Source organism: Pongo abelii, chromosome 21 (genome assembly GCF_028885655.2).
Source record: "Pongo abelii isolate AG06213 chromosome 21, NHGRI_mPonAbe1-v2.0_pri, whole genome shotgun sequence".
Lineage (NCBI taxonomy): Eukaryota > Metazoa > Chordata > Mammalia > Primates > Hominidae > Pongo > Pongo abelii.
In genome coordinates, this window is record NC_072006.2 from 53,825,625 (window position 1) to 53,844,374 (window position 18,750).

The 18,750-nt window shown below is 46.6% G+C and overlaps 1 protein-coding gene across 1 annotated transcript in view; it reads right to left on the reverse strand.

The window, feature by feature from the left end:
* The window catches only part of PTGIS (prostaglandin I2 synthase), a 66,731-nt gene that overhangs the window by 4,974 nt on the left and 43,007 nt on the right, over nt 1-18,750 (reverse strand). The window contains exons 6-9 of the mRNA XM_024239185.3: nt 14,940-15,121; nt 5,081-5,249; nt 3,936-4,117; nt 1,849-2,000 (exon numbers count right to left, since the gene is read on the reverse strand). Coding sequence (XP_024094953.2) covers nt 1,849-2,000; nt 3,936-4,117; nt 5,081-5,249; nt 14,940-15,121 — 685 coding nt within the window. The remainder of the gene's footprint in view (nt 1-1,848; nt 2,001-3,935; nt 4,118-5,080; nt 5,250-14,939; nt 15,122-18,750) is intronic.

The following is an 18,750-nucleotide window of genomic DNA, read 5'->3' on the forward strand; positions in this document are numbered from 1 at the left end:
CAGGTTGAGTCTCTTCCAGCTCTGAGGCTGTAGGAAACTAGAGGGTGAGTTTCTATAGGATGGCGGTTTTGTGCCCACCCCTGGATTTGAACTCCTACACCTCCACTTCCTGGGAACAAGGCAAATGGTCTGACCTGTCTAGACTCAGTTTTAGACGGACCAGCAGGGTTGTCATGACAATTCAGTGAGATAAAAATAACAACAAATTAGCTAATTTATTGGAACACTGTGCGCTAGGCACCATCTAAGCATTTAGTACCCGCTATCTCTTTTTATCTGTCCAAAAACTTGATGAGGTAGGAATGCCAGTCGGTTTTGCTCTAACACTTGTTTTGAACAGGTGAATTTGTTCCAATAGGATTGACATATTAGGGCACCATTTGAATATAATGCAAGTTTCACATTTGCTCACGTGCAATTTCACTTGTGAGAAACATGAAGTGAATATAAAAGACTGCACCCAGCTGAACCCGGCTGTGCAGAAACCCATAAAACATACACATGCACGCAACTAAGTATCGATCTACAGCCACAGTTATTACAGCACTTACATAGTTCTTAGCCAGGTAACATGTATAAAACTTGACTACCATTTTTTACTGGGTTCTTCTCTCTCTTTTTTTTTTTACTATGTCACTGATGAGGTTTTTGAGTGTTGGGCCCCAGTTCCCCTTTTCCCTCAATCCCCGCAGTTTTTTCTTTCTTTCTTTCTTTTTTTTTTTTTTTTTTGAGGCAGAGTCTCACTCTGTCGCCCAGGCTGGAGTGCAACAGTGCAATCTTGGCTCACTGCAGTCTCCGCCTCCTGGGTTCAAGAGATTCTCCTGCCTCAGCCTCCTGAGTAGTTGGGATTACAGGCACGCTCCACCACACCCGGCCAATTTTTGTATTTTTAGTAGAGACAGGGTTTCACCATGTTGGCTAGGCTGGTCTCAAACTCCTGGCGTCAAATGATCTGCCCATCTCAGCCTCCCAAAGTGCTGGGATTACAGGTGTGCATCCCTGCAGTTTTTGTTGCATGATTTCATACCGCAAGGTGATTTTAAGGAATGCATATGAGCTGTATTATGTTCATAATCGACTCCATTTTCTTGAGGAAACTGAGGCCAAAGGTTTATGTAACGTGCCCACTCAGCATAATGCATGCACAATAATGATATTAATAATTATGATAATAATTAACATTTTTCAAATGCCTGCAATGAACCAGGCAGTGGGTTAAGAACTTAGAAAGATCCAATTCATTTATCCTGACACTCCTGTGGTGTAGTTATAATCAGAACCCTCATTTTACAGTTGAGGAAACAGAGGCTCAGAAGGTAACCCAGCTTATGATTGCACAGGGGCTGGACAGGAGGACAGGGCAGATGTCATAACCCCTGGTCCAATCTGTTTGTGATCCTGGTGGCCAAAGCTCCTGGGGTTCAAAGGAGATAATTTATGAGGCTCTCGGCCCCACAGGCATTAAAATAACCAAGTGGGAACAGTGAAGTTCGGCCAGTTCCTAACACGAAGTTCTGAACATGCAGCAGCAGCTGCAGACGGGCAGCTACGGTCAGCTGAAAGGAATGTCCAGTATTTGGAATCTGGACACCAGTCTTGGAGGGAAGAACCTGCTGCCAGATCTGATTATTTCAAAAGAAATCCGAAATCTGGCTTTTTTACATGAGCTCTTCTGATTTATAAAAGCACACAGTTGTAAAACCACAAATAAGAGATGGCTCACGGGCTGTCTGTGTGGAGCCTCTGCCAAACCATTCTCCTGGCTGAGCCCTCAGTCCCAGGAGAGAAGGGCACCTGCCAACCAGGGGATCAGGAGCCACCCTGGCCCCGCCCTGGCCCCCCACTCACTGTTTGATGCTGTTGACGGCATAACTCCTCCCCAAGCAGTGATTGTGCCCCGCCCCCCAGGGCATGTTGTAATTCTTCAGCCGTTTCCCATCCTTGTAAAAGTCTTTCTTCTCTGATCCGTCAGGGTTCAGGAATCGGTTGTATTTAAATACCTGAAATAGGAAGAAGGTCCTTTTCTGACCCCATTCCCAGAACAAGCCCACACCAAGAAAAATGTATGAGGATGTTCATGACAGTCATGTTTATAAGAGGGAAAAACTGGAAACCATATACAGGTCAATTGAAAGGGGATTGGTTAAAAAATTATGGCAAAAGGTTTGTGTGTACTGACATGGAAAGAATTTCTACAATTAGTTGTTGAGTGAAAAAAGCAAGTTTCAGAATAGTATATATTGTATGATCCTATACACACACCAATCTTTTCATGGCATGTGAATGTGTTGTGTGTATGCCTGTAAAGCCATGAAAACAATTCACAAGGCACACTCCAAACCATGGCTAAAGAACTCTTAGAACTGGAGAAGAAGGGAAATATTTATTTTTTACATTTAAGTATATATTTCTCTGTATTTCTTTATATTCTATGATACATATTACTTTTGTAATGTAAAATAAAAGAAATTAAAATATTTTTTAAAAAGAAAATGCCAATTTCCTTTGGTTACACTGCACAGTGGTAAGGCAAGGGTTGTAGCTGAGCACAGAGCTTGGCATGGAGTAGCTGCTGACTGAAAGATGGGTGGAAGGATAGGTGAATGAACCAGCGGATAGACTAAGAGATGGAAATGTGGATGGAAAAATGGATGAATGGAGGGATGGATGGATGGATTGATGGGTAGATGGGGTGGATGGATGGATTGGTAGATGGGTGAATGAATGGGTAGATTGATGGGTGGATGGGTGGATGGATGAATAAATGGATGAATGGACAAATGGATGGATGGATGAGTAGATGGGTAGACAGATGGATGGATGGGTGGATAAGTAAAAGAATGGGTGGATGGACATATGAGTGAGTGGGTAGATAAATGGGTGGGTGGATGGATGGATAAATGAGTAGATGATTGAATGGACAGACAGATGGATAGATGGGTGGAAAAATGGACAGATTCATGGGTAGGTGGTTGGATGAAAGGGTAGCTTCATGGGTGGATGGATAGATGGATGGGTGGATGGATAGATTAATGGATGGGTAGATGGGTGAGTATGTGGATGGATGGATGGATGGATGGATGGATGGATGCATGGATGGATGGGTGGATGGATAGATTAATGGATGGATGGGTGAGTTTGTGAATGGATGAATGGACAGATGGGTGTATGGGTAGATGAGTGGATGGATGGATAGATGAGTGGATGGGTGGCTGGATGGAAAAATGAATGGGTAGATGGGTGGATGAAAGGGTAAATTGGTGGGTGGATGGATGAATGGATGGGTGGATGGATAGATGAATGGATAGGTAGATAGGTGAGTGTGTGGATGGATGGATGAATACATGAATAGACAGATGCATGAGTAGATGGGCAGATGAATGAATGGATGGATAGATGAGCATGTAGTTTAGGGTCTGACACACAGTAAGCACCCAATCTGTTAGCAATTGTGAAAGTTTACTTCTTCTCAAAGTCTGGGGCGAGGGAAAAGTGTTGAGAAACTGACATTATAACATTCTGAAATAAGGAAAATGGCTGAGCTATCACAAAGCGCTCAGTGTGAATGAACATCCCCTCATGTTCTAGGGTTCCTCAGAGACCCTTGAACATGAGGGGATCTGGGTCTGACTCCAAGAGAAGCTGTGAAAAAAGGTAGGTGCCAAAGAGATATCAGAAGGCTGGGGAGAGAGTGGGGCCATCAATATCTGCTTATGCATGATCCCATTTAATCTTCCTATCAATCTCATGGGGCAGGTGCTATTATGAGGTCCATTTCACAAGTGAGGAAGCAAACACAGAGAGGTGAAGCAATCTGGGCAATGTCACATAGCAAACAAAGAGCAGAGCCAGGCTGCCACTCAGATCTGGCTCATCCCAAAGTCACTGATTTTTCTCCCACAGACCCCATATGACCAGGTGCCCCTGCCATTTACCTCTGGGTCTGTGTAGATTTCTGGGTCTCTCTGGGGGCTCAGGAAGGGGAAGAGGAGGAGGCGATCACCACGTCGCAGGTTGAATTCTCGCCCGTCTGCCATGGGCATGGCCAGGTCCACCACAACCTCGCGGGTGATGAAGGGGGCAGCTGTAAGCCTGAGGCTCTCACTCAGCACGCTGTCTGCATGGGGCAGGTGCAAGGAAGTGTCAGCAGGCTATCTCTTCACCTGCTCATATGCCAACCCCAGCTCTTATTTTACAGAGGAAGATGAAGAGGCTCAGAGAGGGTGCCTGCCTCGCCCACACAGTCACACAGCAAGGTGAAAAAGGACACATGATGACATGTGGTCTCTGTGGTCCCTCAGAGACCCCTGAACATGAGGGTATCCAGGTCTGACCCCAAGAGAAGTTGTGAGGGAAGGTGGGAGCTAGGGAGATATCAGAAGGCTGGGGAGAGAGTAGGGCCATCAATCTCTGTTCCTGCCTGCCCGGCATATATTTGTCTTCTGGAAACGGGCCCCTGATTTTCCTCTAGGGTCCACCCCTCTCTCATTCTCAGGGGTTAGACTGCTGATTCTATGCTCAACTCCTGGGATGGGGCTGTGACTGGCCAATCAGAGCATCCCTCTGAGCCCTGTGATTGGTTCAGTATGGACACATGACCCAAAGAAAGCCAATGAGACACAGTCTTGGGACTCTTGGTGGGAACATTGTAAGAGATTCAGAGTCTCACAGAGCCAGAAGGAAGTCAGCCTTGAGCTGCCAACAGCTACTGCCAGCCTGAGACTGGAACCAACCCAGTGGGAAACAGGGCTGAGAGGTGGAGAGGAACTGAGTAGTCCTGACGACATTGTTAAAGTGCCTGGATCCACCTGTGCCTGGAGCCAATCCTCTGGGCTTTTTAGTGGTATGTCTCAAAGTACCTTTTCACCTTACTCAATTGAAGTTAGGTTTTCTGTCACTTGACCCCTAGCTGAGACTGGAGTATGGAGATGCCAGGTGTGTGAAGATAGGAAGCTTAGGGAGACCCTAGGTTGGAGGACACTGATGGACCCTGGAAGACAGGAGCCCATGTTGGGGATGGCTTTGGGGGTCCATGATAATGCAGTCTTAGGGGCTATCTTGGAGGGTCTGACGATCTCACCAAGCACAGGCGTGCTGTCTAGAACCTTCTGTGGGAGAGTGTTCATCTGCGAGACAGGCTGCTCTGCTTGCCAAAGGATACTCTCGAGCTCTCCGCGGACAGCAGCCAGGGCTTCAGGATTCTTGAGAAGGAAGAGCAGGAGCCAGAAGGCAGCGGGACCCATATTCCCCTGCAAGGAGAAGGGCCCCTGTTATGCCATTATGAGGGCAGAGCTGACTCATCTCTGCCAGGGACACAGCTCGGGCCAAGACAGAGGGGCCAGTAGGCCTGGGCTCCCACTGCTGCCAAACACCCGGGCATGACCAGTGTCTATCTCCAGCCTCAGGACATGGCCAAAACTGCCCTGTGGCCCAAAATACCTACTTCAAGGCCACTCGTGGCATCCCTGACTGTGTGCAAAGTCACTAATCCTAGGTCACACAGGTAATCTTCATAGCTAATCAGCAAAACAGTGTCAGTAATAGGAACAGGGTGTATCAGTTAAGACTGTTCACATCTGAGAATGATCACATTGTTGGCCCCAATTCTTCACCAATCCCAGAATCCACGCTCCTTACCGTGTGAATTTGCTGTTCCTCCCATTCAAGAGCCAGTGTGTATTTCCCCTGCCCTTTGATTTTATGCTCAGCCATGGACTTGCTTTGGCCAATAGAATGAGGTGGAATTGAAGGAACAGCCACTTTATGTCTAAGCCACGAGAGACTTTGTGTTTCCACTTGCTCAGCAAGCCCACTGATCCCAAGAGGAGGATGAGAGACTCACGGACAGAGCTGAGCTGCCCCACTGAGCCAGACCCACAGATCCGTGAGTTAAATAAATGCTGATGGGTGTATGCCACTGAGTTGTTGTGGATGTTTGTTATGCAACAATAGCTAACTGGTGCAATATCTAAAGCTTTGCTTCCAAATATAATCATTCTTGACGTAGTTTGCGATGCAAAAAGTTCCCTATATGCTTTGTATCTTAAAATTCTATCAGTCACTTGAAGAATAAATGTGTGTGTGGTGTGTACGTATAAAACAAAGCCTCAATCATCATTGATGACTGAAAGCTATGAATAAAAATTATTTAAACTTCCCAATAGATAAACACTTAGGAAAATGAGTGGAATTTCTTGCTTCAAGGCTTCAGTCTTAGCTGAACATTTTCATACACATTTTAGCCTCAGCTTTTCGGTATGTGGCTAAAATGTGTATATGGCACCCTTTAGTGATCCAGATATGGGAAGAATACCGACTAATCTCAATTTGTGGGAAGGTTTTTGTCTGCCGTGACTATCCTATTCAATCATAATAATGGAATATTAAATCATCATTAAATATCATGTTTACCCACTAATTTCATTACAGACATAATTGCACATGGGCAAAAGGACATATGCACAAAGATAATTATTGCAGTGCTCATGTAATAGAAAAACACAGGAAACAACCTCCATGTCTATCAATAGGAGATCAATGAGATAAATGAAGATCCATCCATTGGATGATGATGCAGGAAGTCATTAAAAAGAAGCCAGCTCTGTGTGTACTGATGTGGGACTGTAGCCAAGACACACAGAAGCATGCAAACAGCAAGGTGCAGGGTGGTGGCTCAGCATGCTGTCATTTGTGTGTTCGTTTAAAGAGAAATACACATGAAGAAGTACAGACCGTCTCTTTTTTTTTTTTTTTGAGACAGGGTCTTGCTCTGTCACCCAGGGTGGAATGCAGTGGCACAATCATAGCTCACTGCAGCCTCGACCTCCTAGGCTCAAGTGATCCTTCTGCCTTAGCCTCCCAAGGAGCTGGGGCCACAGGCACTTGCTACCCAGCTAGGTTTTTTTTTTTTTTTTGGTAGAGATGGGGGTCTCCCTATGTTTCCCAGGCTGATCTCAAACTACTGGCCTCGAGCAGTCCTCCTGCCACAGCCTCCCAAAGAAGCATAGACCATCTCTAAGAGACACCAGAAACGGGTAACTGAGGTTACCTTGCGACAGAAGCTGGGAAGACAAGAGGATAGGGAGGAAGGAGGCTGACTTTCCTTGCAAATACCCTTTTAAACTGTTCAAAATTTTTTAACGGACACACTAATTTTAAGTGAAACAGAAGCCACCCAGGCTTGAGTGCAGTGGTGTGATCGTGGCTCACTGCAACCTCCACCTCCTGGGCTCAAGTGATCCTCCTACTTCAGCCTCCCAAGTAGCTGATACAAGCATGCACCACCATGCCCGGCTAATCTTTCTATTTTTTGTAAAGATGAGGTCTCACTATGTTTCCCAGGCTGTATCCAAATGATTTCTATAGTGATGTACAATGTCATGAGAAATGCTCATGTTACAATATTAAACCAAATAGAAGGTTAGATTAAAACAGCTGCATGATCTTAACCACAGAAGAAAAACCTATGGGGAAAGGCTGGAAAGCAATGCACCATAGCATTAATGATGGTGAGATAGATTTTGTCTTCCTCTTTAGTGCCCGTGAGGCCATGAGGCCAGGAGGCACCACACTCCTTTGCTCAATACTTCCATCACGCAGGTGCCATTATTAGGCCTTTTACTGAAAAGGAAAACGAAGTACTCCCTGGTCACTACCCACTGCCCAGCATATAGTGGAGGGTCACTGATATTTGTCAAATAAACATCTGTGTCCCTTTGGATTAGAGGTGGAGCTCCAAGACAGCCTGGAAGGTGGGCTAGAAGATCCCTGGACTGAGACCAGGTAGAGGTGGGTTCAAATCCCAGCTCCCCACTTTCTGTGACTGTGGACAAGTCACGTCCCCCTTTGGGTCTCAACACTGGGGATAACATTGCCACCTCCTGGGTGGCCGCAAGGGTCCACTGAGGCTGAATGCAAGCAATCCCACACGTGCTGCGCCCACAGTAGGTGCTCAGAAGTGGTTACCCCTCCCCCACTGGCCCCTCCCCTGTATTTGAAAACAAGTCGGGGGACCTCCGGCCCTTTCTGAGAGTTCCGCCAGCACCTCAGGTCCAGCTGACACAGCAAGGTCACTTGCTGTCCATCACTTAAATAGCCAGGCAAATGCGGATGATAAATAATTCAACACTGGCTTAGCTCAGCGCCAAGGCCATTTTATCTGGCCCAGATGGTTAGATGGGGGCCACCGCTCATTAATTACCAAGCAGGAGTGGAACACATGGGCACTTGGCTATCTCTGCCTGCAGGAAAAAGCTGTGGCAAGTTAGGGAGGTGACCAAGACTGTCTTTTACCCAACTGCACAGATGTGAGTGTGAGTGTGTGTGTGTGTGTGTGTGCGCACAACCCTAAGAGATCCTGAATTTGCCACCCTGGAATTTGAGCTTTCGCCCATGGAGCCTTGCCTCTATTTACTCAGGAAGACACTTCTTGTTTGTCCTCATTCCCTCCTACTGCAGCGAAAGGCTATGACCCAGCAGTGCCACCCCCTGTTCTAGCTTTCCTGTGAATGGCAGTGGCTGACCTCTGGGAGGCACTGACTGTGGGCCAGACCACACCCTTGGCGATTCATGTACTCGTTCTTGTTGCCTCCTGACCACGTGGCCCATCAGTGGAAGTGGGGGACTTCCGCTGCCCGCGCCTGCCTGCATCCGCTTCCTTGTCGTTGGTAACAGCACCCCACTTTCCTTCACAGAACCACCTCCTCTTAAATCTAAGTCCATGTGGGTCATCCAGGACTGACCCATCCTTCCAGACTTCAAGTGTGGGCATGGCACCCAGGCAGAGGCACTGAGTGATCCACGCAGGGTGGGGCATGTGACGTGGGCTGGGCCAGTGAGTATCAGGCTTGGGAGCTGTGCTAGAATTTAGGGGAAGGGAGGCCCTCCTCCATGGGATTGCTAAATTGCCTAGAGCTACTGGAGGCCATTGTAGCCATCCCCCAGGGGGAGACCCTCTGAGGATGCAGTCCGGTAGAAGAAGGGAGACCTGAGGGATGGGGGTCACAGATTGTGTTTCTTTTAATTTTTATGATTTAGAAGATTCCAACGGAATAAAAGAATATCCCAAGTGTGATAATGATGTGTTAGTGTAGGTCATAAATTGTAACAAATGTGCCACTCTGCTGAGGGACACCAGCGATGGAGAGGCGAGGCATTGGGAGAAGGGGGCTAAGGGAGATCCCTGCACCTTTCCTTCAATTTTGTTGTGAACCTAAACCTGCTGTAAAAATAGAGTCTATTTAAAACAAACAAACAAACAAACAAAAGCCCTACGTGCAATGTGGGATTGTGGATTGGCTCCTGGAAGAGAAAAAGGATATTAGCAGAAAAACTGGGGCAATGTGAATAAAGTACAGACTTCAGTTACTAGCAATGTCCCAATGTGAATTTCTTAGTCTTGATGAATGTATTGTGGTTATGTAACATTAGGGAAAGCTGGGTGAAGGGTATTTGGGAACTCCTGTACTATCTTTGCAACTCTTTTATAATCTAAAATTATTTCAAGATAAAACTACTGAAGGCAAAAACAAAACAAAACAAAACAAAAAAACCCTCTTTACAGATGGTGAAACTGAAGCCCAGAAAAGTGACTTGTTTGAGGTCACATAACTAGTTTAGTGACAGAGCTGAGATTCCACCCGAGTCTGTCTTGACTCTCAATACTGTGGTTTTGCTTTCTACTCCATTGTCAAATGCCTCAAGGATTCTTCTCGATGGTCACTATCTCAGCGGAGCTATGTGCAGGCCCAGCAGCTCCCGTGGCCCCCTCCCCTACCTCTCAGGACCACCCAGGAATTTCCAGGGATGTGTGGCTGTGGCTGCTGAGGATGTGATGGGGTGAAGGCCAAGCCAGATATCGGGAAGGAAGAGAAGGATCAGATGTGATGGATGGGGCTGAGGGACATCTTGTCAATCAACGGTTTCAGTCCCAGCATTACCAGTATCAGTGGGCTTAGAGCTGGGAGGGAAGCCTGACCTGTGTTTGGAAACTCTTCTCCGTCTGCCCCCCACCACCCCACCCCACCTTCCCTTACAGCCTCCTCTTCCCCTTGCCTGGACCTTAGGTCTCGGCCCACAGGGTCCTCCCTGGATGCCTGAGCCTCCCACTGCCCCTTCCATCACTCTGGATACCAGGTTCAGGGGTTCTGGATTCATGAAGCTGTTGTGAAGATCCTATGAGATGGTGTTTGCAAAGTGCTCAACAGGATGCTTGGCCCAGGGTAAGTGCTCAGTATCTTTTGAGATTATTATTCCTGACTCATCATCTCCGACCTGACAGCAGCAATCACAGCTACTGTTTTTCAGCCTCTCTGCAGCATCTGACCCAGCTTCTCACTCCCGGCTCTCCCCCCACCTTCCTGGCCCCTCCTCCTCACCTTTCCCACCGTTGGTGAGCCCCAGGGACACCCCCTTCTTCACCCACTCTCGCCCGCAGTATCTCCTCCAGTTCTGAGGATTTAAACTCCTCTATGCTGACAACTCCCAAGCCTGGACCTCAAACTTGAAATCCAGACTCTCTTCTCCAGGTGCCCACTCCCCCATCTCCATCTCAAATTCAACATACCCAAAGCCCAACCCCCGATCTTCTCCCTGAAACGTCCTCCTCCCGCCATCTTCCTCTTCTGCCCATCGCTCTGCCATCCCTCCTGTCACTCAGGCCCAAACCTGGATTCATCCTTGATGGCCTCCCGCAAGGTCCCATCCAACTGCGGATCCTGTTGGCTTTACTTTGGAATATGTTCAGAATCTAAGCACTCCCGACCCTGGCCCAGCAGCACCCTCTCTTGTCTGGATCCTGCAATGACTTCCTCTCTGTTCCCCCTGCCTCTGCTTCCCCACCCCCTACAGTCTCTTGTCAGCGCTGCAGCCAGAATGATCCCTCTAAAGCGAAAGACAGGCCAGGTTTTTCCTCTGCTCAGAGCCCTCAGCAGGCACCTGTCTCACTCAAAGTAAAAGCCAAAGCCCTCCCCACGGCCTACAGGGACCTGTGTGGTCCGGCAGCTCTGCCTCCCCACCATGTCACCCTCAGTCCTGCCTCAGGGCCTTTGCACTTGCTGCTCCCTGCCTGGGAATCTGCACTCTATATATTTACATGGTTCACCCCTCACTTCCTTCAGTCTCCGCTCAGATGTCACCTTTCAGTGCGGCCTTCCTGGGCCTGCCTTCCTGCTGCATCTGTTCTCCATAGAACACATTCCCTCTAATACATTTTTTTTTTTTTGAGACGAAGTCTCACTCTGTCGCCCAGGCTGGAGTGCAGTGGCGCCATCTCGGCTCACTGCAACCTCCACTTCCAGGTTCAAGTGATTCTCATACCTCGGCCTCCCGAGTAGCTGGGATTACGGGCCTGTGCCACCATGCCTGCCTAATTTTTGTATTTTTAGCAGAGTCAGGGTTTCACCATGTTGGCCAGGCTGGTCTCAAACTCCTGACCTCAAGTTATCTGCCTGCCTTGGCCTCTCAAAGTGCTGGGATTACAGGCGTGAGCCACTGCGCCTGACCTCTAATACATTTTGGATGCTTACTTGTTTGTTTATTTATTTATTTATTTATTTTTGAGACAGGGTCTCACTATGTCACCCAAGCTGGAGTGCAGTGGCATAATCATGGCTCATTGCAGCCTTGCCCTCCTAGCCTCAAGCAATGCTCCTGCCTCAGCTTCCCAAGTGGCTGGGACTACAGGTATGCACCATCACGCCCAGCTTTTCTACAAAAAAATAAGGTATTTTTTGTAGAGATGGGGTCTTGTTATGTTGCCCAGGCTGGTCTTGAACTCCGGGCCTCAAATGATGTTCCTCTCTAACCTCCCAAAGCACTGTGATGACAGCTTATGTGTTTATTAATTGTCTATCTTCTCCCACCAGAATGCCAGCTCCCTAAGGGCAGGGATTTTTGTCTGTTTTGCTCACCGCTCTATCCCCAGCTTCTAGAATGGGGCCTGGCACACGGTAGGTGTTCTAAATATTTGTTGAAGATGTTTCTTGAGCACTTGTTATCTGCAAGGCACAGTTACAAAGCTGCACATGTATTCCTGCCTCCTTTCATCTTCACAACACGTCTTGAAGAGGGTGCTACCATCTCCATTTTACACATGAGTAAACCGAGGTGCTCAGAGGTTAAGTGACTGACTTGCCAGGAAGTGTCAAAGTCAGGATTCAAATCCAGGCTGGGAGGTCACAGAGCCTGTGCCAGAAACTCCTAGGCCAAGTACCCTCTTGGCTCTGCTCCCAAAAGGCCCTTGAAAAGTTTTCCCACCTGCCTGAATTCTGGACGCTGTCAACGACTCAACCTCAGAGGACATCTTGTCCCCAGCTCCTGCCCAGCTCTCCTGGCCCTGCCAAAGGCTATTCCCTGGACTGTCTGCCACTCAAACCCCTCGGCCAGCATCCAGTTTTGCTGACACAGGTCATTTCCACGAGGGTTCTGGAGACACTTTGGAGCTCCAAGTCATCTCTGCACATAAATATGTTATTAGGCAGTGACGTGGGGGACAACTGCCGATTAATCTCTGCCCCCACCCCTTGCCAGTCTCTGCCTGCAAAGGACAGTTAATGGCTCTGAGGAAACTAAAAATAAGCTGCAAGTCGATGGGAGAGGAATTACCCAGAAATGTCAGCCTGTGCAACTGTCACTATCGAAGTGGGGCCAAGAGAAAGATGGGGCTTGGGGATCAGGAGAGAGAGCAGGAACCAGGCCTGGAGCCGTGCAGCATCGAAGGCTGCCCTCTTTCTCTCACTCCAATACCTGGTCCATGATCAAGTCCACTGGCTCTGTCTTCCTGAAATTTCCAAAATCTATCCACATCCTCATCACCTCCATGGCCACCACCTGACCCTGCCACCACAGTTTCCTCCTTGTTGCCCTATTTTTGCTTTTGCCCCCAAGATCCTGTCCCTCCTCTGCTCAGAACTCTCCTAGGCCCCCATCTCACCCAGAGAAAAATCCCAAGTCCTCATTTATGAGGACCCACAAGGCCCTCAGTGATCTCTTCCCTCAGTCTCACGCCCCCTCCCTCACTCTGCTTCAGCTGTGTGATCCAACTCTACTCTGCATGATCCAACCCCAGGGCCTTTGCACTTGCTGTTTCCCTTATTTGGAAACTTCTATCCCCACACCTTCTCCAAGTCTCTGAATCTAGCTTTCTTATCACCCAGGGCTCTTCTCAAATATCTCAGGGAGGCCTCCCTGAAACCCCAGCTAGAGCAGACCCGAAAGTCTCTCTATTCACAGCCCTGTTTCATACTCTACATATCATCATCTAAAATTGCCTTGTATATGTTTCCCTGACTCTCTGCCCCCTGTCCCCCTGACCCCCAAATGGTAATCAACACAACACAGAATCTTTGAGGTCTATGGTAAGTACTCAATGGATTTTTTTAAGAGGTGGGATCTCACTATGTTGCCCAGGCTGGTCTCGAACTCCTGGGCTCAAGCGATCCTCTTGCCTCACCCTCCCGAGTAACTGGGACTACAGGTGCACACTACCATGCCCAGCGTCTCAATGGAACTTCTAAACAATTCTTCAAAATAACTGGTCTGCACACTTCAAAAAATGTAAAGGTTATGAGAAACTATGAAATACACAGAAACTGTGCCAGATTAAAGAAAACAGGTCAGGTGCAGTGGCTCATGCCTGTAATCCCAGCACCTTGGGAGGCTGAGGCGGGCGGATCACGAAGTTAAAAGATCAAGACCATCCTGGCCAACATGGTGAAATCCCATCTCTACTAAAAATACAAAAAATTAGCTGGATGTGGTGGCGTGCGCCTGTAGTCCCAGCTATTCAGGAGGCTGAGGCAGGAGAATCGCTTGAACTCAGGAGGCAGAGGTTGCCGTGAGCCGAGATCATGCCACTGCACTCCAGCCTGGCGACAGAGCGAGACTCCATCTCAAAAAAAAAAAAAAAAGGAAAGAAAAGAAAACTGAAGAGTCAGAATGACTAAATGCAACGTGTGATTCTGGATTGGATGCTGGACCAAGATGAACCAAAAAGGACATTATTGAGACAACTGGCAAACTGGAATACAGATTGTTTATTAGATAATGATCATGTATTTGGGCTCATTATCCTGAAATTGGTTATTGTACTGTGGTCATGCAGGAGATGTTCTTGCTTACACTCAAGCAATTAGGGATAAAAAAGCATGATATCTGCAACTTATTCACAAATTATTTCAATAAAATAATCCCAGTGGGGAAAAGAGAGCATAAGAGAGAAAGAGACAGATTGAGAGAAAGCAAAGTTGGTAAAATGTTTAAAACTGGAGAATCAAGGGGAGGCATATATAGGAGTTCATTAAACTATTTATTAAACTTTTCTATAAATTTAACACTTTTCCAAATTAAAAAAAAAAACAACAAAAACAAAAACAAAAAGAAGCTGGGCATGGTGGCTCACACCTGTAATCCCAGCACTTCCAGAGGCCGAGGCAGGCAGATCACTTGAGGTCAAGAGTTTGAGATCAGCCTGGCCAACATAGTGAAACCCCATTTCTACTAAAAATACAAAAATTAGCCAGGCATGGTGGCAGGCAACTGTGGTCCCAGCTACTCAGGAGGCTGAGGCATGAGAATCACTTGAACCTGGGAGGCGGAGGTTGCAGTGAGCCGAGATCGAGCCACTGCACTCCAGCCTGGGCAACAGAGCGAGACTCTGTCTCAAAAGAAAAAAAAAGAAAAGAATACTGAATGAATGATTCTGTTCGTGATGCTGTTTGACAGTAAAGGAAGTCAGGGAACTGGTTTGGGCAGTGGGTACGTGTGCACACACCCACACTCACATCAGCACGCACTCACAAATGCACACCTACATACACATGCACACACAGGCATAGTCACATGCACACCTGCACATGTGCAGAGACACGCACACACACATGCGTTCATATCGCAACCACACATGCACACCTGCACACACCCACTTGCACATTCACACCCACCTGTGTGGCCCACAGCTGCAGCACCAGGGCCCGTGCCTGCATCTCCTCTGACACACCCATCTCCTCCAGGTGCAGCAGGTAACTCTCCAGCCATTTGCTCCGGTGGGCCCTCGTGGCCAGCCTGGCTGGGGACAGCAGCTTCCACAGGCGACTTTTGACACTGCACATGTGGTCCTTGTCCCCTGCAGGGACAGAGCACAGAGAGTAGGGGTCACAGATTCACCATCCCACACCCAGGGCTGGCCAGGCATGACCTCCCATGAGGCCAAGGGTCTTCTGAATGTCACTCGTTGAGGGTGGGGAGTTCCTGTGGGAAAGAAGCTGCAGGACAGGCCCACAGCAGGAAGCCCTTTCAATACCAAATTGCTTATTATCTGTCTTACCCCCAGTAAAAAGCAGCAAGGGGTCTTGCCTCCTGCAGGTGGGAGCCTGGTCTATTTCAATCTCCTCTATGTCCCCAGCACCTGGCCCGTAGCAGGTGCTCAATAAATATGCATTGTATTAGTCTGTTTTCATGCTGCTGACAAAGACATACTCAAGACTGGGTAATTTATTTATTTATTTATTTATTTATTTATTTAAAAAAAGAGGTTTAATGGACTCACAATTCCACGTGGCTGGGGAGGCCTCATAATCATGGTGGAAGGTGAAAGGCACATCTTACATGGCGGCAAGCAAGAGAAAATGAAAGCCAAGCAAAAGGAGAAACCACTTATAAAATCATCAGATCTCATGAGACTTATTCACGACAAGGAGAGCAGTATGGGGGAAACCACCCCCATGATTCAATTATCTCCCACTGGGTCCCTCCCACAACACATGAGAATTATGGGAGCTACAGTTCAAGATGAGATTTGGGTGGGGACACAGCCAAACTATATCATGCATTAAATAAATGGTTTTTCTTTCCAGAGCAGGAGAAGCAACACTGAACACTGAGCAGTATTCTCCCTCCCCAGGGCCCAACCCCAGAGCAATGCCAGCCCATGTGCATGGGGAGGAGGCCACTGTGAGCAGGCTCAGCACAGCAGCAATCACAGAAAGACATCGGCAACAACCTAACTGGCAGATTGGGCTGGAGTCTCAAACTCAACTCACTCCAGAGAAGGCAGGCCAAGTAAAAGAGAGAGGGGGCCAGAAAGGGGTCATGGCACTTAGCCCACTGACCAGCCCTCAGCAGGAGAGAGAAACACCCCAGTGTGGCCAGAGGGCCTGTGCTTTCAAAGGAAGCTGCTAATCCAGACAATTATGTATAACCTTCTGATGTTTTTTAAGGTTAGCATCCAAGTAAAAAGTTTTTAATCACTGTGCAGATCACAGAAGCATCTCTGAAGGTCAACTTTGGCCCACAGATCACTAGCGTGCAATCACCATTAAGCAGACAATGGTGTGTTTATGTTCTGGAAAAACCGTACAGCAGTGAAAATGAATTAGTACATTTTACATACAGACACAGAGAGTTCCCAAGGGCAGACTGGTAAGGGGATAAAGCTGGGCACTGAAGAATGACGCTATTTAGATATTGTTTTCTTTTCTATTTTTTTTTTAATATTTTCATGAACCACACATGAGACTTAATATACATTGTTTTAAAGCTCCAAGGTAATGCTATTTATATGCACAAATATAAAGTTTAAAACAAAAATATAAAATATAAAATTTGGTTTTCTCCGAAATCACCCCTTGGAAAAGTGAGAGTCATTTTGGATTGCTCCAAAGTTTCAAAGTATTGGAAACTCCCTCACTGACTCTTCTGAACCACAAGGCGTGTTTCAGGAAGACTCGCCCCACCAGCGATTCTAAACCTGCCTGCACCTCACAGGGCGTTTGAAAGGGTCGAAAATGTAGGCTATGTTTTTTTTTTAAAGTATGTTGGCTTCATTTTCAAATAATATGCTGAGTATGTTTAATTTTTAGACTTCAACTTGAGCTCATTGTTTTACATTGAAATGAATGTCACCATTTCGGGTGACATTTCAATGTAAAGCAATGAGCTTAAGTGTTCAACTGAAATACATTATCTTCCTATGTTTCTCCACTTTTCAGGCTCTCTGAAGAATTACCTGGGAGCTCTTAAATCTCTGGATGCCCAGGTGCCAACCCCAGATTGATCATGTCAAAATCACGTGGGTGGGAACTGGGTGTCCAGAGGTTTAGGCCTGCAGGGCGCAGGCAGTGTTGAAACCACCTCAGTTGATGCCAACTCTGGATACTTCTAGGCATCATCTGATGGGATGGCTAAAAAAAGAGGCAAAGAAATTTAACACAGCTTTAGAAATAACTGGCATTCTTTGAAGTCTGAACACACAACTGCAATCTTGAATATCACTGTAAACACGGTGTTTAGAGATGACTTTAAAAAGCAAGGCAGGACCATTCTCCACTTTTCCCCTGTGCCTAGAGCAGTTCTGAGTACATAGGAGGCACTCATTATTTGCACAATCAATGAATAATTAAGCAAAAAAGGTAATGCAGTATGAAAAGACAGCTGACAGAAAGTGAGAAAATATTTGTAAATAATATATCTGATAAGGGTCTAGCACCCAAAATATACAAAAGAACTCCTACAACTCAACAACAATAAAAAACAAACAACCTGATTCGAAAATTGGCAAAGGACTTGAATAGATAGTTCTCCAAAGAAGAGATACAAATGGCTGATAAACACATGAAAAGATGCTCAACACCATTAGTCATTAGAAAAATGCATATCAAAACCACAATGTGATACCATTCACAACCATGAGGATGGCTACTATTTAAAACACAGGAAACAAGTGATGGTGAGGACGTGGAGAAATTGGAACCCTTATGCAGTGCTGGTGGGAATGTAAAATACTGCAGTTGCTGTGAAAAAGAGTTTAGCAGTTCCTCAGAAAGTTAAAGAATTACCATATGATCCAGTAATTCTAGTTCTAGGTATATACCCCAAAGAACTGAAACCAGAGACTCAAACAGACACTTGTGCACCAATGTTCATAGCAGCATTATTCACAGTAGCCAAAAGGCAGAAACAACCCAAATGTTGGTTGATAGGTGAATGGATAAATAGAACGCAGTATATACACACAATGTATTCAGCCTTAAAAAGGAATGAAATTCTGACACATATGCCAGGCGTGGTGGCTCATGCCTGCAATCCTAGCACCTTGGGAGGCCAAGGCGGGCAGATTTCCTGAGCTCAGGAGTTAGAGAACCAGCCTAGGCAACATGGTGAAACCCTGTCTCTACTAAAATACAAAAAAAAAAAAAAATTTGCCAGGCATGGTGGTGGGTACCTGTAATCCCAGCTACTCAGGAGGCTGAGGCACAAGAATAGCTTGAACCCAGGAGGCGGAGATTGTAGCTAGCCAAGATGGCGACACTGCACTCCAGCCTGGGGGACAGAAACTCTGTCTCCAAAAAAAAAGAAATAGAAATTCTGAGATATACTACAACATGGATGAACCTTGAAAATATTATGCTAAGCGAAATAAGCCAGACATAAAAGGACAAATATTGTATGATGCCACTTATATGAGATTCCTAAAAGAGGAAATTCAGAGACAGAAAGTAGAATAGAAGATATGTTGGGCTGGGAGGAAAGGCAGGTGGGGAATTATTGTTTAATGGGCACAAAGCTTTTGTTTAGAATCATGAAAAGTTTCTGGAAATAGATAATGGCATGGTTATACAACATGGTGAATGTATTTACTGCCACTGAATTGTACAATTAAAATGGTTAAAACAGTATATTTTATGTTATATATTATTTTACCACAATTTTTTTTAAAGGCATACGAAGGTCATTTGGCAAAAATGAGTCAAATGT